Source organism: Poecile atricapillus, chromosome 23 (assembly GCF_030490865.1).
Source record: "Poecile atricapillus isolate bPoeAtr1 chromosome 23, bPoeAtr1.hap1, whole genome shotgun sequence".
Classification (NCBI taxonomy): domain Eukaryota; kingdom Metazoa; phylum Chordata; class Aves; order Passeriformes; family Paridae; genus Poecile; species Poecile atricapillus.
In genome coordinates, this window is record NC_081271.1 from 1,886,756 (window position 1) to 1,909,515 (window position 22,760).

A 22,760-nucleotide genomic window follows, 5' to 3' on the forward strand; every position below is an offset into this window, starting at 1 on the left:
AAGTAAGATAAAATAAAGTAAGATAAAGTAAGATAAAATAAAATAAAGTAAGATAAAATAAAATAAAGTAAGATAAAATAAAATAAAGTAAGATAAAATAAAATGAAATAAAATAAAATGAAATAAAATAAAATGAAATAAAATAAAATAAAATAAAATAAAATAAAATAAAATAAAATAAAATAAAATAAAACAAAACAAAATAAAATAAAATAAAATAAAATAAAATAAAATAAAATAAAATAAAATCCTGATTTTAGGGATAAAAAAGCTCTGGAATCTCCCAACAGCGACTCCAGGCAGGCAGAGAAAATAAACTTGGGGCACCCTGGAGATTCCCACATTCCACCCCAAAATTCCCCCCGCAAGATTCCACAGGGAAATTCCCAAAGAAACCCCTCAGGGAATTGTGTGGGATGGGGCCAGAGGAAAAGCTCGGGAATTGCAGACACAGAGCTTGGCCTTTATTCCAGTTTATTATTTCCACACCTCCCTGCGCCATCCCGAGGGCCATTCCCGCTTTTCCAGAGGTTTTCCAGAGGTTTTTTTTCCCCCCTCCTGGGGTCGGTGCTGCCTGAGGGACGGGGCTTTGGAAAAGGGTTGGGAATTCTTGGCACGAGCAGCTGGATTGGGATGGGACAGAGGATGGATCCATAAAAAAAAAAAAAACCAACAAAACCCAGTTTTGGAATGCCAGGAGAAAGGATGGATCCATAAAAAAACACCCTGGAATGGCAGATGGAGTTTGGATCCATAAAAAAAACCCCACTTGGGAATGGCAGGAGGGGTCGGATCCACCGGGAATGCCCGGGAAGGAACAAAACAAAGCTGAGTTTTGTTGGTTTTTTTCCTCCATAAAAAACCTCCTGAATCCATTTATTGCACAAAGAAAGGGAAAAAATCAATCCCACCAAACCCATCCTCGGCCACGGGCAGCTGGAATTTCAGCCGAGGAATTCCACCTTCCCTGGGAATTCCAGGGAGAATTCCCAACTTCCCCCGTTCCTCATGGAGCCAGCAAGGGGCTTTTCCTGCTCCAGATAAGCCCAATTCCACCCCAAAAATGCAGGAAGCAAACTGGGATTGCTAGGAATTTGGGAAAGACAAATCCCCCTCTTCCCCTATCCCCACTTTTTTTTTATTCTTTCCCATTGAATTCCAGCTCTGGAGTGAAATGGAGGAGAAGAAGGAAGGATTTTTCTTCCCTCCAACTTGGAAAAAAAAGCTGGAAAATCCTCATTATTTAAAATATTCCTGTGCATTCCCCAATTTAAAACAGCCACGACATTCCCATGAATTCCAAGCCCCAGCTCCTGCTTTAAAAGGAATTTTGGCACTTTCCCTGGGAGGAAAAAAAGATAAATTGGATACTTTTAAGGACTTTTTTGTGCTGCTCCAAAGCGGAACCTCTGAGGAACGGAGCGTGGAAACAAGGGAAGGTTTCTCCAGCCATTCCAAGAAATTTAGGGAAGCAAAGGAGAGGGGGGAGAAAAAAAAAAAAAGAGGAGGAAAAGGTGGGATTAGGGATCAATAGCTTATCCAGGTGGGGTTTTCCAAATCCCCGTAGAAAAAAACACGGAAGCTTTGCTCCTGTCCATGTAAACATTTCCAGCTCCTTGGAGCTTCCCAACACTTCCTCATCCTAAAGTTTTGTGCCTTTTCCTTCCTCTCCCAGCGCTCTGGAATTGCTGCCAATGGCTGAGGGAGGAGCGGGATCGTTATCCCGGAGTTTTGGGAAGGGATTTTTCCCATCCCATGGACTGCCCAGGAGGCTTGGGATGGGATTGGCGAAGCCTCCAGCGAGTCCCAAGGGTTTGGATTTTCCATGCCTTGGCCGAGCAATTCCAATGGGATTTTCCATGCCTTGGCCACGCAATTCCAATGGGATTTTCCATGCCTTGGCCACACTATTCCAATGGGATACAGGGGTGGGATTGGGATGGAGCCATCACCCCCCTGAGCCCCCTCCGAGCTCCTCCCTGTCCCCCTCGGGGCTGGCTCGGAGCTCCACGGCCGAGGCGGGGCTGGAATTCCCAAATCCCGCCGCGATTCCCGAATCCTGCCGCGCTTCCCGCTCAGGTGGAGTCGTCCAGGCCTTTGTTGGGATGCTGGGAGCCGGTCTGGCAGAGCCTGTCCATGATTCCCTGGAGCATGGGCTGCACGATTCCCAGGAGAGGCCGCTGGGAGGAGTCCCCGGCCCAGCAGGCTTCCATCAGCTGCCAGCATTCCTCGTCAAACACCGGGAGCCGCTCCGGCCGCACCCCTGGAAACACACCGGGATCAGCAGGAATGCCAGGATCCTCCAGGGAGAGCCCTGCCCGCTGCTGACATCCAAGGGAAAAGGGCAGAGGGGTGGGAGCTCCTGGGAAAGGGGCGAATTCCAGGCAGGGCGCTTCCAGGGGGTGGCCAAATCCACGGAATCGGGGCTTTAAACTCATCCCATTCCATAGGCACCTATTTTTCCCTTTCACCTCCCCACCACCAGAATAAAAGTGGATTTTCCCAGCAGCTGAGGGGTTTCAGAGCTGAGCCAAGCCCAGGTACCTCTCCTGACGTTGTTCCACAGGTGATCTTTGCTCGCACACCTCTCAAAAGCCTCGGGTAACTTCACGTGGCCCGAGCACAGGTACCAGAACAGGATCCCAAAGGCATAAACATCCACGGAATTGTCATATTTCCCTGGGAAAAAAAACCATGTGGGATCAGCAGGGAAAAATCCCTGGGAGCTGGGCAGGCTGAGAGGTGATTCCAGGCTCTCATTTCCCCAAATTTAAACCTCAGTTTCATGGCAGGAAGGTAAAATTTGTATGAAACCCAGGAAGGCAGCATGAGCTGGGATCAAGGTTAAGCTTTTCCAATTCCCAGGATTTATAAATTTAAGTTGTACCAGGAATTCCCAAACTGAGCTCAGGTGTATTTTAAACACCTGTAAAGCTCAGCTCTGTCAGTGCCTCTCATCCCAGAAATATCCCAGATATTCCCTAAATTCACACAAATGGAGATGCTTCCATTTGATCCCAACCTCATCCAAGCAGGAGCAGCTCTGACAGACAAAAAGGATTTGGGTAAGTTTGGGTAAATTTGGGATTTGAACTTCCAAGTGATTCCAAAACTCAGGAAAAGCCCTCTAAGCAGCTGCCAGAATTCCCAGCGAATCCAAACTCACTCCAAGTTAATGGAAATTAACAGCTTGGAAATTCCTTACAGGGAATCCTTCCTGGAGTATTTCCCTATGAAAACCAAGGATTTCCAGCTTCCTACTAACGACAATTCACCTAATTGCAAGGGTGTTAATTAATTCAGCGGAGCTGATCAACCCCATTATCCTCTGTCAAGAGCGGACTTAAAATACAGGAAAAATCCACAGCATGCATTGAAAACGGGGAATTTTCTGGTGCTGGAATGATCTTGGGAGCAACTGAGGGATGAATTCCAAGGAATTGCCTTCAGAATTCCAGGCAGAGCCGTGGATTCAGGGGGATCCTACCTGTGAAGAGCTCGGGAGCCATGTGGATGGGGGTGCCCACGATGCTGCCAGACATCATCGCCTCGGGTTTGCAGAAGCCCAAATCCGTGATTTTGGCCCGGTTCTTTTTGTCCAGCTGGGGAAAAAGCCACAGCCAGGCAGGTGAGAAGCCTGTTTATCCCATAAAATAGTGATTTTTGATATGGATTCCCACTGGGAGGGCTGGGCAGCTGGTTTTAAATCAGTTTCTCTGATTTCCTGGCTGCTCTTGGGCCTTCCCCTGGGAGGCATCGCTTGTCTCCCACACCAGGGGTGTGGCTGGGATTTCAGGGAAGCAGGAACTGGAAATCCTACTCATGGATTAAACTGTCTACACTCCAAAGGAATCATTCCCTGCTCCCTTTGCCCCAGGCTTCCAGCCAGGAAAGGAGGCAGTGAAACCTCCCTGTGGCTGACACCAACACAGCTTAAAATACCCTGTGTGGAGAAAGTTATTCCCTCATTTAAATCTTCTTTATTTTTCCCCACTAAAAAGGTTCTGGGATGAGGCAGAAGCAGGGATTTTCCTTACCAGGACGTTTTTGAGTTTGATATCCCTGTGCACCAAGCCCTGGCTGTGCAAGTACCGGATCCCTTCCACCACATCCAAAGCAATCTGCAACCGTGGCTCCAACTCCAGCCCAGCCTGAGGGGAAAAATGTGCATTTTATTCCTAAAAGTTGCTTTGGCCTGTTCTTCTTTATCAAAATGTTGAAAATTTAGCAATTCTACCTTTGTTTTATGGATTAATGTGGACAGTTTTAATTAGAGAATCAGTTTTGGGTTGGGAGGGTGATTAAAGCTCATCCCATGGGCAGGGCCACTTGCCACTTAGCCTTAGTCTTAGGTTTAGTCTGAGGGAAAAAACACAGATTTCATGCCTAAAAGTTACTTTGGCCTGCTCTTCTTTACCAAAATGCTGAAAACTGAGCAATTTCAGCTTTGTTTTATGGATTAATGGGGACTGTTTTAAATTAGGGAGATTAAAGCTCTTCCCATGGGCCGGGCCACTTCTCACTAAACCAGGTTTAGTCTGAGGGAAGAAACACATATTTCATGCCTAAAAGTTATTTTGTCCTGCTCTTCTTTACCAAAATGCTGAAAATTGAGCAATTCCAGCTTTGTTTTATGGATTAATGTGGACAGTTTTAATTAGAGAATAAGTTTTGGGTTGGGAGGGTGATTAAAGCTCATCCCATGGGCAGGGCCACTTCCCACTAAACCAGGTTTAGTCTGAGGGAAAAAACACAGATTTCATGCCTAAAAATTATTTTGTCCTGCTCTTCTTTACCAAAATGCTGAAAATTGAGCAATTTCAGCTTTGTTTTATGGATTAATGTGGATTAGTTTAAATTAGGGATTAAATTAGGGAGATTAAAGCTCATCCCATGGGCAGGGCCCACTTCCCACTCAAACCAGGTTGCTCCAAGCTCTCTCCCAGCACTTCCAGGGATAAAATAAATATAAAATAAATATTCAGCAGGAGGATTTGGTACCTTCAGCCCGGTGTAGAGGTCCCTGTGCAGCCTCTCCATGATCAGCAGCACAGCAATGCTGGATCCACCTCCGTAGCCGTAATCAATGACGGAGCCGTGCAGGTGCACCAGCCTCTCGTGGGACTGCAGGGACCTGCAGAGAAAATTTGGGGTGATTTTTGGCCCCTGAATCCCTTTAGGGACCTGCAGAATGTCCAGTAGAGAAAATGTGGGGTGATTTTTGGCCCCTGAGTCCCTGCAGAGACCTGCACAATGTCCAGCAGACAAAATTTGGGGTGATTTTTGGCCCCTGAATCCTTTAGGTCTTTAGGGACCTGCAGAAGGTTCAGCACACAAAATTGGGGTGATTTTTGGCCCCTGAGTCCCTTTAGGGACCTGCAGAATGTCCAGCAGGGAAAATTTCGGTCATTTTTGGCCCCTGAGTCCTTTTAGGAACCTGCAGAATGTCAAGCAGAGAAAAATTAGGTAATTTTTGGCCCCTGAGTCCCTTTAGGGACCTGCAGAATGTCCAGCACAGAAAATTGGGGTAATTTTTGGCCCCTGAGTCCCTTTAGGGACTGCAGAATGTCCAGCACAGAAAATTGGGGTGATTTTTAGCCCTGTCCTCCAGCCCAGGCCAAGGGAAGAAGCCCCAGAGCTGCAGATTTAGCAAGAATCCCCAGCTCAGCTCAGAGCAGCACAATCCTCAGCTGTCTGAGCCAATTAAACTCAAAAAAAAAGCCTTTTTTAAAGGTTAGAGTCACAAAAAAACCCCTATTCTTCTCTCAGCTGGCTGTGCCTGCAGCTGTTTCCAGCAAAGCAGCTGCTCCCTGCACTGCAGAGCCACCCCTGGCTTTTTTGGGATTCAGGCAGGAAAAAGGGTGGGAAAAGAGGATTCACCACCAGGAATCAGGGGAGGAGAATTGCTGGTTTTTAGGGTCTATAAATTTGGATTTATTCTGAATTTGGACAGCACAGGCAGCAGAGAATCCAATTAAGGCAGGAAGGAGCATCCCTGCCCAGGCTGGGAATGGCTGAGCATTCCAGGAGCTCCAATCCCAGATTCCTGCAGCAAACCTGGATGTGGCACTCAGAGCTCTGTGACAAAGGGGACATCAGCCACAGCCTGGGGGCTTTTCCAGCCTGAATAAAGCTGGGAAATCCATCAGATCCCCATGGAATTGGGGAGAAGCACTCGGGACACAGACCTCATGTAGTGGAATTCCAGCGCCAGGTCGTTCCAGTGCTTCTCATCCGGAGGGACGACGGATTTGAGGGCGCAGGGGAAGTGTCCCCCCCAGCTGTCACACAGGTACACCACCCCGTACTGGCCTCGGCCCAGCTCCCTGCCCAGCCTGGGCTTCCCTGCAAGGCACAAATCCCGGGAAATCAGCCCCCAGATCAACGCTCCCAGCCAAGAGCTGGCAGCTCTGCTCACAGTCAAGCAGAGGATGATAAGAGGATGATAAGAATAATAAGTTTTTGGTTTGCTGCTGAGTCACACTAATACAATTTGTGTCTTGTAGGTACAAGGTGAACAAGAGGTACCTACAACACTGACTGCTGCACTGGATGGAGTGGGAGGTGAAAAGGTGGACACAAAGTGAGTTGATGAGTGAAGTTTTATTCCTTAGAACTTAGTTTGCAGTGAAGAATTTTTACTAATTTAAAGGTAAAATGGACTGACCCAAATAGAAATACATGTAGGAGACTCATCAAAGATGAGGTAAGAGGCTGCACATGATCAGCTAGTTAGAATTTAAAAGCAGGAGAGTGGACCAGAAAAATACAGTAAGCAAGGTACCAAAACTCAAAAGATGCTGGAAAAAGGAACAGAAATGCAAACTCCTCTGGAGCCCTGGGGAGGAGGGAGGAGATTCCCAGCTCACCGTGCAGCAGCACATCCTGCAGGGATCTGCTCTCCAGGGAGAGGCGGGCCAGGCGTGGAGCGTGCTCCTTCCTCACCTTCAGCCACAGGTCCTCGGTCCTCTCCAGGCGGCCCGAGTGGCCGTCCTCCAGCTGCGGGGAACAGCTCAGCTCCTGGGCACTTCTTCCATTCCAATTCCACATTCCCAACCCCAAATCTGAGCTCCTGGGCACTTTTTCCATTCAAATTCCTCATTCCCAGCCCAAATCCAAGCTCCTGGGCACTTTTTCAGTTAAAATCCCACATTCCCAACCCCAATCCAGAGCTCCTGAGCTGTTCTTGCAGTTCAAATCCCACATTCCCAGCCCCAGCCTGAGTTCCAGTGCACTTTTCTCTGTTCCCAGCCCACATTCCCAGCCCCAGTTGGGTTCCTGTGCACTTTTCTCTATCCCAATCCCACATTCCCAGCCCCAGTTGAGTTCCAGTGCACTTTTCTCCATTCCAACCCCACATTCCCAGCCCCAGTCAGGTTCCTGTGCACTTTTCTCCGTTCCCAGCCCACATTCCCAGCCCCAGTTGAGTTCCAGTGCACTTTTCTCCATTCCAGCCCCACATTCCCAGCCCCAGTCAGGTTCCTGTACCCTTTTCTCCGTTCCCAGCCCACATTCCCAGCCCCAGTTGGGTTCCTGTGCACTTTTCTCCATTCCAGCCCCACATTCCCAGCCCCAGTCAGGTTCCAGTGCACTTTTCCCCGTTCCCAGCCCCACATTCCCAGTCCCAGTTGAGTTCCAGTGCACTTTTCCTTGTTCCCAGCCCCACATTCCCAGCCCCAGCCTGAGTTCCTGTGCACTTTTCTCCATCCCAATCCCACATTCCCAGCCCCAGTTGGGTTCCTGTGCACTTTTCTCCATTCCAGCCCCACATTCCCAGCCCCAGTTGAGTTCCTGTGCACTTTTCCCTGTTCCCAGCCCCACATTCCCAGCCCCAGTTGAGTTTCAGTGCACTTTTCTCCATTCCAACCCCACATTCCCAGCCCCAGTTGAGTTCCTGTGCACTTTTCCCTGTTCCCAGCCCACATTCCCAGCCCCAGTTGGGTTCCAGTGCACTTTTCCCCGTTCCCAGCCCACATTCCCAGCCCCAGTCGGGTTCCTGTGCACTTTTCCCCGTTCCCAGCCCCACATTCCCAGTCCCAGGGCCCCGTTTTCCCGGACCTGGCGCAGGGAGGAGGCGAAGGCCTCGTGGGAGCTGTTGAGGCGCGTTCGGAACTGGCTGCAGATGCTCTTGGCCAGTTTGGAGGCGCTGAGGCTCTCGATGGCGTCCTGGGCCACCTTCCTCTTCCACTCGCTGCTGATGGCCGGGGGGCTCACCCACGTCAGCCGCTGGATTATCTGGGAAAAGCCAGCGGAACTCAGCAGAATTGCCTTAATTAGCTCGTTAATTATTTAATTTGTTGGTTATTTATTCGCAGGGAGGCTCTGGGAATCTGTGGATCCCAAGGATTGAGCTGGGAGCAGACTGGGATTGTCCATGGGATGGGATGAGCTTCGAGTCCTTCCCAAACCAATCCAGCCTGGAATTCTCCAGTATTTAACTGAGTCATATTAAATATGTGATTAAATATAATTAATGTGTAAATAATTAATAATTAATGTGTAAATAATATGTGATTAAATATAATATTTAATTATATTTATTATTTTACTTAATTATATGTATTAAATATTTGATTTAATTATATTTATTAAGTATTTGATTTCATGATATTAAATTATATTTATATTACTTTATATAATTTATATAATATATATATAAATTAGAATTAATTTATAGAATTTAAAGAATTTAAAGAATTTATACCATTTATATAATCTATATAATAATTAATGATATTAACTATTATATCCATTAATAATATTTATTAAATAATTAATTCGGTAATGTTTATTAAATATTTGTGTTTATTAAATATTGGATTTAATTATATTTATTCAATATTTGATTTAATGATATTAAATAATTAATTTGGTAAAGTTTATTAACTATTTTGAGTTTATTAAATATTTAATGATATTTATTAAATATTTGATTTAATTATATTTCTTATATCTTTAATAATGTTTATTAAATAATTAATTTGGTAATATTTATTAAATATTTTATTTGTGTCTACTCAATCTTTAATTTAATATTTATTACATTTTTAATTTAATAATATTTCCTAAATACTTGATTCAATAGTATTTCTTTAGTATTTAATGGTATTTATTACCTTTTTAATTTAATATTTATTACATATTTTATTTAATAATATTCAAGCACTTAGTTTAATAATATTTATTACATATTTAACTTAATGATATTTATAACATATTTATTTTAATGATATTTTAATTTAATAATATTGATTAAAATTTTAATTTAATTATATTCCTTAAACATTTATTTGAAAGCAAATACCTCTTGAAGGGGTTCTTTGTGTCCTGGAGGAGTAAAGAAATGATTTGGAGCATTTGGGAATTCCTGTTTTTTTGGTAAATGAGGTTTATTTGGCTTTGTGAGGTTTGGTTTGCTGTGGGATTTTGATTTAGTACAATTCACTCTTCTCCCCTCAGATTTGCTCTGGTTTGGTTTCAATTTCTGGCTGTTAAAGCTTTCATTTCCAAAAAAAAAATTAATTTCCAAAAAATTTAATTTCCAAAAAATTTAATTTCCAAAAAATTTCATTTCCAAAAAAATTTCATTTCCAAACAATTTCAAAATTCAATGTCAGGAATTTCTTCTGGAAATTTCTGCTCTGAGCAGCTGGGACTTTATTCCCCCCTCGGATGGATGAGCAAGAACTCAACTTTTCCTCAAATAAATCCCAGTTCTGAGTGGGAACAAAGAGCAGATTCCTCCTCCTTTCCAAGATCAGGGATCCGCTGGGAATTCTGTGCTGGCTAACGAAGGTTGAGGCACAGCAATTTAATCAATATAATTAATTTAATTAACATAATTACCCCAAGTGCTGCGCCCAACACCTGGAATTCCCACACCTCAGCCCAGGAAAAAGCTGCTTCCCTGGGAATTCCACCCATTTGGAAACACCTCTCCCTGATTTTTCCACTGGATGAGAATCCCACAATCCCAGAGAGGTTTGGATCGGGAATTTTATCCCATTCCCCCACCCCAAAGTCGCTCCCATCTCCATCCAACCCGGCCTGGGGCACTTCCAGGCATGGAAATCCCCGGGAATAAACTCCAGGAATAAAAATCTCCAGGAATAAAAACGAAAGAGTGAATTCAGGGAGCAGCTGAGAGGGTTTTTTTCCCTCTGAAATTCCCTTTTCCCACCTGTTTGATCTGTTCCCAAAGCATCCTGGTCACCGTCGAGCCCGAGTGGAACGTGACCTCCACGTGGTAGGCTGCGTTCAGGATCTGGAAAATCAGGGAAAAGAGGGGGAAAAATGGGAATTCTGACAGCTAGGAACTTGGCTAGAGCCTGGGAAAATGGAAAAAAATGGGGATATCCCAATGATCACTTGGTAAATTGATTTATTGCGTTATTTTATGGGTGGTTTTAAGTTGTAATTTGATTATAATTGATTTATTGCATTATTTTATGGGTGGTTTTAAGTTGTAGTTTGATTATAATTTATTTATTGTTATTTTATGGGTGGCTCTAGGCCGTAATTTGATTAGAATTGATTAATTGTGTTATTTCATGTGTGTTTCTAGGCTGTAACTTGATTATTTTATACAGATTTAAGAGATAATTTGATTATTTTATACAAATTTAGAAAATAATTAATTTCCTGTATTATCTCAGGTGTTTTTAGGCCATAATTTGATTCTAATTGATTTCTTGTGTTATTCCATGCCTGTTTTTAGTCTGTAATTCCATTATTTCACACAGATTTTGGAAAATCTCTGTTTCACCACCCCAAACCCCTCTGATCTCCTTCCCTGGAGCACCCCAGACCTGTTTGAGATAGTTGCTGGTGATGTGCACGGAGCCATCTCTGGCCATAATTGGATTAAAATTGATTTCCTATGTTATTTTATGGGTGTTTTTAGGCCATAATTTGATTATTTCACACAGGTTTTTGACAGTCACTCTTTCACCACCCCAAACCCTCCTGATTTCCTCGCCTGGAGCACCCCAGACCTGTTTGAGATAGTTGCTGGTGATGTCAACGTTGATGGAGCCTATCCCTGGGCTCCTCCAGAGTTTTTAGCACATAATTTGGTTAAAATTGATTTCTTCTGTTATTTTTATGGGTGTTTTTAGTCTGTAATTCCATTATTTCACACAGATTTTGGAAAATCTCTGCTTCACCACCCCAAACCCCCCTGATTTCTTTGCCTGGAGCACCCCAGACCTGTTTGAGATAGTTGCTGGTGATGTGCACGGAGCCATCCCTGGCCATAATTGGATTAAAATTGATTTCCTATGTTATTCCATGCCTGTTTTTAGGCTGTAATTCCGTTATTTCACACAGATTTTTGACAATCACTCTTTCACCACCCCAAACCCCCCTGATTTCCCTGCCTGGAGCACCCCAGACCTGTTTGAGATAGTTGCTGGTGATGTGCACGGAGCCATCCCTGGCCATAATTTGATTATTTCACACAGATTTTGGAAAATCTCTGTTTCACCACCCCAAACCCCCCTGATTTCCCTGCTTGGAGCACCCCAGACCTGTTTGAGATAGTTGCTGGTGATGTGCACAGAGCCATCCCTGGCCATAATTGGATTAAAATTGATTTCCTATGTTATTTTATGGGTGTTTTTAGGCCATAATTTGATTATTTCACACAGATTTTTGACAATCACTCTTTCACCACCCCAAACCCTCCTGATTTCCTTGCCTGGAGCACCCCAGACCTGTTTGAGATAGTTGCTGGTGATGTGCACGGAGCCATCCCTGCTTTTCTCCGCTGCCCTGCTGGGATGCGCCGCGCCCTCCCAGGACTCCTCCAGGCTCCGGAGGCAGCGCTCCAGGGTCCCCACGAAGCTCTCCCGCAGATAATCCACGGAGCTGATGAGTTTGTTGGCCACAGCCTGGTTGAGGCGGGAGATGATCAGCTCCTGGATCTGCTGGATGCAGCGTTTGATGTCCCGGGAGCTGACGGGATCGCCGCTCTCGGGGATGATGATGTCTGCGCGGGAAAGGGAAAAAGGGGTTTGGTATTGGTGGTTGAGGAGGGTGAAATGGTCTGGATGGTGGGTTAAAAATAAGGTTTTTCCATCTGTGAGCATAGAAATGAGGTGGTTTTGTTTTATCCCAGATTATGGTAATTTTATTCAAGATTTATTAGTAATTTTATCCAAGATTATGATTGTTTTATCCAAGAGTATGATAAATTTAACCAAGATTTATTAATTATTTTATTCAAGGTTTATTAATAATTTTATCCAAGATTATGATAGTTTTATCCAAGATTTATTAATTATTTTATCCAAGATTTATTAATAATTTTACCAAGATTATGATGATTATTTTATCCAAGATTGATGATTATTTTACCAAGATTATTATGATAATTTTATCCAAGATTTATTAATTATTTTATCCAAGATTATGATTATTTTATCCAAGATTATGATGATTATTTTACCAAGATTATTATGATAATTTTATCCAAGATTTATTCATTATTTTATCCAAGATTTATTAATTACTTTATCCAAGATTATTATGATTATTTTACCCAAGATTATGATTATTTTATCCAAGATTATTATGATAATTTTATCCAAGATTATTATCATTTTATACAAGATTATGATGATCATTTTATCCAACATTATCATTATTTTATCCACGATTATGATCATTTTACCCACAATTATTCAATTAATTAATAACCAAACCCAAAATCCCTTCATCCAAACCCAATATCCCTCCATCCAATCCCAATATCCCTCCATCCAAATCCAATATCCCTTTATCCAAATCCAAAATCCCTCCATCCAATCCCAATATCCCTTCCTCCAAATTTAATATCCCTTCATCCAATCCCAATATCCCTCCATCCAAACCCAATATCCTTTCATCCAAATTTAATATCCAATCCCAAAATCCCTCCATTCAAACCCAATATCCCTCCATCCAAACCCAAAATCCCTTCATCCAAACCCAATATCCCTTCATTCAAATTTAATATCCCTCCATCCAAACCCAAAATCCCTTCATCCAATCCCAAAATCCCTCCATCCAATCCCAAAATCCCTTCATCCAAACCCAAAATCCCTTCATCCAAACCCCAAATCCCTTCATCCAAACCCAATACCCCTTCATCCAAACCCAATATCCCTCCATCCAATCCCAAAATCCCTCCATCCAAACCCAATATCCCTTCATCCAAACCCAATATCCCTCCATCCAATCCCAAAATCCCTTCATTCAATTCCAAAATCCCTCCATCCAATCCCAAAATCCCTTCATCCCCCACCAAAACATTTTCACCTCCCACCAACACCTCCCCGCATCCACCCCAAAACCCACCCCAACCCCTCCAGGCGCTGGACCCACCTCGGAACTCCATGCTGGCAGCGTCCTCCAGCAGCTCCTCCTTCATACTCCCCAAGGTCTCCACGATCATCTCCTTCATCTCCTCCTGCTTGCGGTTGGCGATGCCCATCAGCGACTCGTAGAGCTCGTTCTCCTTCCTGCGCGTGTACTCCAGCCGCTTGGGCGTGATCTGCAGGTCCCGCGCCATGTCGAAGGCCTGGTTGATGAAGATGTTGAGGCAGCGCCCGTGGACCTCGCTCAGCCTCGTGGCCAACCCCAGCAGGTGTTGCTGCAGCACCTGCCTGGCGAAGGCGCTCAGCAGCCGCAGCTTCTCCGGCTGCTCCGCCAGCACCGAGGAGCCCGGAGCGCCGCAGGAGCCCGAGGGGTTCAGGTATCCCAGATCCAGCAGCTGGCGGTGGAGCGGGGATTTCTCCTTGCTGGGTTTTTTGGGAGAGCTCGGCTCGCTGCCAGGCTCGGGGATTCGGAGGAAGAAGATGGGGAGGGAGAATTTTTCCTTGATTTCCAGAAGTTCTGCCCGGTCCGATGGGGACAGCTGGGGCTCGCCGATGGCGAAGGTGACAACGGGCAGCACCTGGTTGACAAACTCGGCCAGCGTGGCCTCAGCTGACTGGAAGCCACGGCATGGAGCCACCACGATGTCCACTTCCTGGGGAAAACCAAAAAAAGGAGAAGGTTTGGAGAGGTTTTTCTGTGGGATTCATTCACACAGCAAAAAAACCCAGGATCCTTCAAAGCAAATCCGGAGTCTCACCTGAAAGGCTGATCTCAAACTCCAAATTCCTTATTTTGGACCAAATCCTTGGAGTTTTAGCCCAGATTAGGACAAGGCTGATCCCCTAACTCCAAATTCCTTATTTTGGACCAAATGTCTTGGAATTTTAGGACAAAACTTAGAAGTGTCCCAGGAAAGAGCCAGATCAGGAATTTATTGATCAGGGCTGTGGAAAGCCCCCCACAGACTGGGGCGGGGACAAGTGTGGAACTGGGAATTCATTGATCAGGGCTGGAAATGTCACATCCCAACTTCCCCAGGGACCAGGGCAGGGACAATTTGGGAATTTACTGATCAGGGCTGGAAATGTCACATCCCAACTTCCCCAGGGACCAGGGCAGGGACAATTTGGGAATTTATTGATCAGGGCAGTGGCAGTGCCACCCCAAGCTGCCCACAGACCAGGGGCAGGGACAATTTGAGAATTTATTGATCAGGGCTGTGGCAGTGCCACCCCAAGCTGCCCAGGGACCAGGGCAGGGACAATTTGGGAATTTATTGATCAGGGCTGTGGCAGTGCCACCCCAAGCTGCCCAGGGACCAGGGCAGGGCCAGTGGCAGTGCCACCCTCACCTTGAGCAGCGGGTGGGGCAGCACCACCTCCAGCTCTGCCACCCTCTGCGCGGGATCCTCGGCGTCGCCGGGCACCTGCAGGTCCTGCTCGGGGATGGTGTCCCAGTGCCCGCTGTGCCCTGCCAGCGCCTGCACCAGCTCGTACTGCCCGGGCAGCGCCAGGCTGAGCCGCGTCCGCGCCCCGTGCATGAAGCGAACGCGGCGGCGCCGGCAGCGCTCCTCCGTGCCAGCCCCGGGGCTGGGCAGCTGCTCATGAGTGTCAGGGGTGGGGAGCAGCTCCTCCGTGCCAGCCCCGGGGCTGGGCAACTGCTCATGAGTGTCAGGGGTGGGGAGCAGCTCCTCAGTGTCTGGGCTGGGCAGCAACTCCTCAGTGTCAGGGCTGGGCAGCAGCTCCTCAGTGTCAGGGCTGGGCAGCAGCTCCTCAGTGTCAGGGCTGGGCAGCAGCTCCTCAGTGTCTGGGCTGGGCAGCAGCCCCTCAGTGCCAGTCCCGGGGCTGGGCAGCAGCTCCTCGGTGCCAGGGGTGGGCAGCAGCCCCTCAGTGTCTGGGCTGGGCAGCAGCCCCTTGGTGCCAGGGACAGGTAGCAGCCCCTCAGTGTCCGGTGTGGGCAGCAGCCCCTCGGTGCCAGCCCCATGGACAGCACCAGGGGTGGGCAGCAGCTCCTCAGTGCCAGGGACAGGCAGCAGCCCCTCGGTGTCAGGGACGGGCAGCAGCCCCTCGGTGGCAGCCCCAGGGACGGGCAGCAGCTCCTGGCCCAGCAGCAGGTTCAGCAGGCGGCACTTGGCGCGGCAGCTCTGGCCCAGGATCAGCAGGCACGGCCGCCAGCTCACCGAGCGCTGCAGCTGCTCCTCCTCGTGTGGCGGGAACGACACGGGGCCGTGGCCTGCAACGGGGACAGCGGTTAGGGCTTCATCCCTGAGGGGAAAAATTGGATATTGCAGCCCTACAAATGTCCCTCAGAGCCCACAGATGTCCCTCAGAGCCCACAGGCTTCCCTCAGACCAAACAAACTTCCCTCAGAGCCCACAAACGCTCCTTAGACTCCACAGACTTCCCTCGGAGCCCACAGACTTCCCTCAGAGCCCATAAATGTCCCTCAGAGCCCATAAATGTCCCTCAGAGCTCATAAATATCCCTCAGAGCTCATAAATGTCCCTCAGACCCCATAGAAGTTCCTCAGACCCCATAGAAGTTCCTCAGACCCCACAGATGTCCCTCAGACCCCACAGATGTCCCTCAGACCCCACAGACTCCCCTCAGACCCCACAGACATCCCTCAGACCCCACAGACACCCCTCAGACCCCACAGATGTCCCTCAGACCCCACAGATGTCCCTCAGATGTCCCTCAGACCCCACAGACACCCCTCAGACCCCACAGATGTCCCTCAGACCCCACAGACACCCCTCAGACCCCACAGATGTCCCTCAGACCCCACAGACGTCCCTCAGATGTCCCTCAGACCCCACAGACACCCCTCAGACCCCACAGATGTCCCTCAGACGTCCCTCAGACCCCACAGATGTCCCTCAGACCCCACAGACGTCCCTCAGATGTCCCTCAGACCCCACAGATGTCCCTCAGACCCCACAGATGTCCCTCAGATGTCCCTCAGACCCCTCAGACCCCACAGATGTCCCTCAGACCCCACAGATGTCCCTCAGACCCCACAGACGTCCCTCAGATGTCCCTCAGACCCCACAGATGTCCCTCAGACCCCTCAGACCCCACAGATGTCCCTCAGATGTCCCTCAGACCCCTCAGACCCCACAGATGTCCCTCAGACCCCACAGATGTCCCTCAGACCCCACAGATGTCCCTCCCTTGCTGCTCCAGCAATAAACAAACACCTTCCCTGAGCTGGCACAGTTTGCCAGGGGTGGCTTTGGAGGGGAGAAAAGGGAATTACTCAATATCTGCATCTCTTCCAGAGCTCGCTGTCATCACCCTCCTTACTCATCCTCCCTCTGCAGCATCACGGGTGAAGAATTCCATGGATGGAATTCAGTGGGATGGAACAACTCCCTGCCCTCACCTGGCTGCGCTAATTCAGGCTCAGGGCTGAGTTTAGCTCCTGTTTTGTTTGAAATAAGTCCCAAATCCAGTTTTGGAAAGATCTAAATTCAGTGTTACCCTCGTGGTGCAGCGGCAGAATGACTCTGACAGCCCCAAAATCACGGACACAAACAAATCCCTCATCTGCTGCGCTTCAGGAATACAGAAATTCCAGGGCACACGGCCCAGGAATGAAGCTAAATGGGAAATGGAGCCGCCAGTCCCTAAAAATGCCCAATTTGAGAGCTCCAAAGCACCAGGATTGCTCTGACACTGGAAGGAACAGCAGGAATTTTACAGGGAAGGTGCTGTTAAAATTCTTTTTTTCATGAGTCATGTTCTGGCAGCCGAAATTGTCGGGAAAACAAGATCCTCCCCTCCACCAGGATCCTCCCCACTCTCCAAACCTGATTAAAGAGATCCCACAGCTTCATCACTCCAGTTGAATTAAAATCAGCCAAATTTGGAGCACTTGGCCTAGTCTTAGACTGGTTTAAAGCTTCTTTAAAGCCCTGCCCAAGGTTTGACTTCCCCTCAAATCTTCCGGCTGGAAATAGAATTTTGGAGGAGTTTTTCCAGCCCAAAACTGAGGAAAAACTCTCTTTGTGGCTCAGCACTGAACCTCTGCCCCACAGAACCCCAATCCTGAGCCCCAAACCCCGAGTCTGGGAACGGTTTAAGGGAGGAATCTCTCCTTGGAATGTGATTTTCGGAATTGTTTTCCAAAACAGCCTTTCAAGAGCCGCATCAAGTGACCAAAGAGCTGGAAGCTGACCAGGAGCTCACAAAAGATAAAGATCTGGAAAAATCCCACAAATGGCACATTTGAGCTATGGATGAAGGATGGCTTTGATCTGGGAACATTCCTTGGAGCTTCTCCTGGGATTCAGGCTCCGGAGCATGAAAAAAGCAATTCAGGGAGGGCTGCACAGGCAGAGCCTTTTCTCTGCTGAGGCTTCTGAAGGGAAAAGAGGCAGCAGAGCTCCCTCTCCTCGTTCCAGGCAGGAATTTGTGGATCCTTAAGTCCAGCAAAAATATCCCTGAAAAATTGCTGAGATACAACAGCTCAATGGGAATTATTTTTCAATGGGAAGGATTTTTTTTTTTATATGGATGGAGAAGCAGAATCCTGGGATGGTTTGGGTTGGATCTTAAAGCTCATCCTGTTCCTCTGCCATTCAGGGACAGCTTCACTATTCCAGGGTTTTCCAACCTGGCTTTGGACACTCCCAGGATTCCCTGGGAATTCCACCAAGGTGTCTCCACCCTTGCAGAGAGGAATTCCTCCCTATATCCCATCAAAACCTTCCCTTCTTCAACTCGAGGCCTTTATTCCCTTTATCCATGTGAAAATTCCCTTTCCAGCCTTCTTGGAGCTCCTTTGGCTACTGGGAAACTGCCCCAAAATCCTCCCAAATCCGTCTTTTCTCCAGGATTCGTGGTTAAAACACCTTTCCTTTCCCAAGGTCTTCCCAAATCCATCATTTTTCCAGGATTTCTGGTTAAAAAACCTTTCCCAAGGTCTTCCCAAATCCGTCTTTTGTCCAGGATTTGTGCTTAAAACACCTTTCCTTTCCCAAGGTCTTCCCAAATCCATCATTTTTCCAGGATTTCTGGTTAAAAAACCTTTCCCAAGGTCTTCCCAAATCCATCTTTTCTCCAAGATTTGTGGTTGAAACACCTCCCCCGTGATTCCACACCCCGTGACCAGCACGGACGCGGATCCAGGGCGGGAGGGACTCGACAAAAAGTGGGATCAGGAATTCCCAAAGGGACTCAGCGACATTCCCGTGCCCACAGGAGCAGTGCCAGGGGCTGGAGCCGGAGCTCCATCCCAAATCCATCCTGGATCCATCCCAAATCCATCCTGGATCCATCCCGGATCCATCCCATGTGAGGAACACTTCAAGCCCCGGGGCGCGCGCATCCCATGAATTCCCCGGGATGAAAGGAAGCCTGTCCAGGGAACAAGGGCGGCTCTCACCAGGATTCCTCTCCAAATCCTGGGTGGAACAAGCTCAGCTGGGATTTATGGAATCTCTAAAGCTCCAAGCATTGGCTCATCCCTTTTCCTACACTTTGATGGCCTCGCTCGTCGTTATCCCGTTTTCCAGGCTCTGTTTTTGAGGGTTTTCCAAGGATTCCGGCCATTCCCGAGCTGCTGGCTGCGCATTCCAGCAGGCTTTGACCGCCACAAGATTTAATCTCAACGCATTTGTGTCCACTGAGGTGTCCAAAAGCTGCTTGGAGCAACCTGGAATGTGTGAGCCTGGATGGGGTTTAAGGTCCTTTCCAACCCAAAGCAGTCTGGAATTCTGAATAAACCAACTTTTAGTTCCATAACAGCACAGAGGTGTTGATTCCAAGAGAAGAAAAACAATTAATCCAAATTTCAGCTGCTCCAGGGTTAATTCCATAAGAAAAAAAAAGTCCAATTAATTCTGATTTCAGCAGCTCCAAAGGCTGCAGAGCCAAATTCCATCCTCTGGAGCTCCTTGGGAAATCCTCCTTTCATCAGCCTGAGGAGTTATTCCACAAATTCCACCTCTCCACTGCTCTTAAATCCAAGTTTTTACCCCTGAAAGGTGCACTGATCTTTAGGGGAACAGACTTGAAGAGGATAAACCCCTCAATCAGCACAAAAACACCTCCAAACCCTCTGGATAACTCCCTTAAAAAATCCATTTATTGCAGGAAGCTGAGCCCCAGCACACACCATCAAGGGAAGCCCTGATTGCTGCCCAAAACTCTGGGGATTTTCCCAAAAATTCCTAAAATAAGGCAAAAGAAACCTCCAAAGCCTCAGGTTTTAATTGTCCCAATTATTACAGGCACAGCACAAAGAAAACAACCCTGAGGAGCAGCAAACAATTTGATTTTTCTTTTATATTTTTACCTATTTCATGCTGCAAGTCCCTAACTCAGGTTTTGTTTTTACAGCTCCCCAAGAAGCCAAAAAAGTCAGGATTGGAGGAAAACATTCCCAAAAGGCAATTCCTGGAGCACCATCCCAGGATTCTATCTGTTCATCCAAATAAATAATCCATAAATAATATAAATAATAATATAAATAATATTGATATTAATATTAATGATGATAGTGATAATGATAATATAAAATAAATAATCCTTCAGTAACTCCAGTGCATCTCAGTGATTTTTGGGGGGGATTTTTTTGGCTGGAATGAAATGATCCATAAATTCCCAGCCTGCCTGGGATGAGGAGAAGGAGGTGCAGGTGCCTCAAAAGCAAAACCTTCCCATCTCTTTGGCTTCCAGCACATCCAGGTTTCTTTTCCAGGTTTATTTTCCCATGGGAATTGTGTCTTGTCCACTCCTCTCCACGTCCCAGTTCCCTCTGTGCTGCACAAAACTGACCCTGCACAAGTCCTTGGAGAAAATTCCTCTACTCTGCTTCCACCTGAAGGGCAGATTTTGGGGAAAAGTCAAGGAAAACTGCACTGCTGAAACTTCCTGGCCCCTAAAAACCTCTCCAGGGGAAAAAGGACGATTTCCACCTTCCTGCTTTGATCCCAGCCATGTCCAGCCTGGCTCTGGGGGCTTCCAAAAATGGGGCAGCCACAAATTCTCTGGGAATTCCATCCCAGCCCCTCCCAGGGAAAGATTTATTCCCAATATCCCACCCAAACCAGCAGAGGGAATCTTGGAATGGTTTGGGTTGGAAGGGATCATCCAATCCCATGGGTGTGGACACCTCCCACTATCCCAGGCTGCATTTTATCCTTTAACTTTTCCATTTTATCCTTTAACTTTTCCATTTTATCCACTATCCAACCTGGCCTGGCACACTCCCAGGGATGGGGCAGCCACAGCTGCTCTGGGAATTCCATCCCAGCCTCACAGAGAAGGATTTATTCCCAAAATCCCTCTGGCAGTGGGAAGCCATCCATCCCTTGGAAATATTCCGTCTTTTCTTGTCAGCTCCTTCAGGTCACCCCAAATCCTCCTCTTCCCCAGGCAGAACAATCCCAAATTCCAAACACCACAGGCTCACCTGTCCTGGCCCAAAATCCCACTCCCCACCTTGCCCGGTGAGAGGGGCAGCAACCACATCCCAAAATCCCGATGTGCTCCCAAAAACCTTCCCACGGTACCACAAGGGGAGAATGAACCCCAAACCAGCCCAAAACCAATTTCATTTTTTTTAATACACAGACAGAAAAACCCAACGCTTCGAACGTGAAACCAGGACTTGGAGTGCAAGACAAGAACCCTGGACAAGAGATGACTCAGGAGCCATTTGGGGATGAATGAAGATCTTTAGGGATGTTTCACATTTATCAACAGCAGCAGATGCTCAGAGAGCCCCTGAGCGAGGCCGTTATTCCCACAGAACTCCGGGATAACCCGGGAATGCCATCATCCCCTCATCCCACCCTGTCCACTCTGTTCCCAATCACCCTCCCTGTGGGGCTGGAGCCGCAGCTCAGGGAGAGGGGGAGAGGATCCCCATCAGCAAATCCCACAGGGATCATGGATCCAGCTGGAGCTGCAGCTCAGGGACAGGGGGAGAGGATCCCCATCAGCAAATCCCACAGGGATCATGGATCCAGCTGGAGCCGCAGCTCAGGGACAGGGGGAGAGGATCCCCATCAGCAAACCCCACAGGGATCATGGATCCAGCTGGAGCTGCAGCTCAGGGAGAGGGGGAGAGGATCCCCATCAGCAAATCCCACAGGGATCATGGATCCAGCTGCTGGCACCCCAACAATCCCACCCTGTGCCGCCCAAACACTCCCGCAGATCAACGCTCAATCCCCCGGGGAGCCTGCTCAGCGCCCCAAAACCCCCCGGAGAAGAATCTTTTCCTCACACGCATCCTAAATCCCCCCTAAATCACCCCCTGCCCTCCTCCCTTCACCCCACAGAGCCCCTCACACCCTCCAGGCACCCCCAGCCCTGGCACCCCCATTACAGCCCCGCCAAGTTGGACGCTTCACTCCTCACCGCAAGGCTCCCAAGCCCCCCAGAGACCCCTCACCCCCAGAGATTTCCCCTTTTACCCCCACAGACCCCTCACACCTCCCGCCCCAGCGCGGCCTCCCCCGCCCCGGCCTCTCTCACCGCCGTCCCCGGGACCCCCATCCCCGCCGGAGGGGGGGCCGTCACCGGCAGGCGCCGAGGCGAAGGGGTGTCCCTGGGAGAACTTGACATCGCGGAAGAACCTCTTGGTCTCTCGCAGGTTGTGCTGCAGCCGCGCCAGGTGCCGGTTGTAGTGGCAGAAAGAGCGGCAGAGCTCCCGCACGGCCCCGCCGGGACCCCGCCATGACGGGGCCCCCTCGGCCTCCATGTCCTCCGGGTCCGCCCCGCTATCCCCTCCCCACCGCGGGCCGCTCTCGGGCCCTGCCAGGCTGCCGCCGCTCAGGGAGGAACCTCCCCGAGGATTTCCTCGCCTCCCGACCCCCCCACCCCCCGCCCCTCCCGCCTCCCCGACCCCCGCGGCCGCCGCCTTCTCCCGAGGGGAAGCGCCTCCACCAGCCGCGCTGAGTGTGCGCGGAACGTTTGTCGGCGCGCCGCAGGGCAAAGGGGGAGGAGGCCGGGCGCACCCCGCGCGCGAGGCACGCCGGGAAATGTAGTTTATTTGCGTTTAACTGTAGTTCATTCTCCCGGCCCGCGGGGGGACGCCGGGAGTTGTAGTCTGTTATACCACAAAGCCTCATGGACATTGTAGTCTCTGGAAGCGCGGCCGCCGACCTCTCTCCGCGGCCTCTGCGCACACCCGCGGGGGACGAGAAAAAACACTCCAAAAACAGAGAACGACCATAAAATGACGCATTTAAAAAGGGGAAGCAAAAGGGGAAGGTGAAACGTCGCCCGCTGCTCCCCAATCCCGCGCTGCGCGGAGCGGCTCGGCAGGAGGCGGCGCGCCCGTCTCCAGCTCCGCTCCGCCTCCGCGAATCACCAGCGGCGGCCCCGCCCCCCGCGCGTCTCCATTGGTGAATTCCCCCCGCCAGCACCGCCCCCCGAGCACCCTCC

General features: G+C 48.6%; 1 protein-coding gene across 3 annotated transcripts; it reads right to left on the bottom strand.

Moving 5' to 3' along the window:
• Nucleotides 1–442: 442 nt before the first annotated feature.
• Nucleotides 443–22,179, bottom strand: DSTYK (dual serine/threonine and tyrosine protein kinase). 3 transcript variants are annotated; one of them, XM_058855493.1, is made up of 15 exons: nucleotides 21,849–22,179; nucleotides 15,352–15,591; nucleotides 14,711–15,165; nucleotides 13,366–14,011; nucleotides 11,715–11,989; nucleotides 10,181–10,264; nucleotides 9,305–9,367; nucleotides 8,059–8,235; nucleotides 6,870–6,999; nucleotides 6,189–6,345; nucleotides 5,002–5,134; nucleotides 4,038–4,151; nucleotides 3,488–3,602; nucleotides 2,545–2,679; nucleotides 443–2,263 (listed from the first exon to the last, which is right to left on the bottom strand). In XM_058855493.1, the coding sequence occupies exons 1-15, from the start codon at nucleotides 22,072–22,074 to the stop codon at nucleotides 2,076–2,078; spliced, it is 3,138 nt and encodes a 1,045-aa protein (XP_058711476.1). In that variant the 5' UTR covers nucleotides 22,075–22,179; the 3' UTR covers nucleotides 443–2,075. The 3 variants fall into 3 exon arrangements, with proteins under 3 accessions (XP_058711476.1, XP_058711474.1, XP_058711475.1); XM_058855491.1 differs by having other exon boundaries at nucleotides 14,711–15,591; XM_058855492.1 differs by lacking the exon at nucleotides 9,305–9,367 and having other exon boundaries at nucleotides 14,711–15,591.
• Between the last annotated feature and the right edge of the window lie 581 nt (nucleotides 22,180–22,760).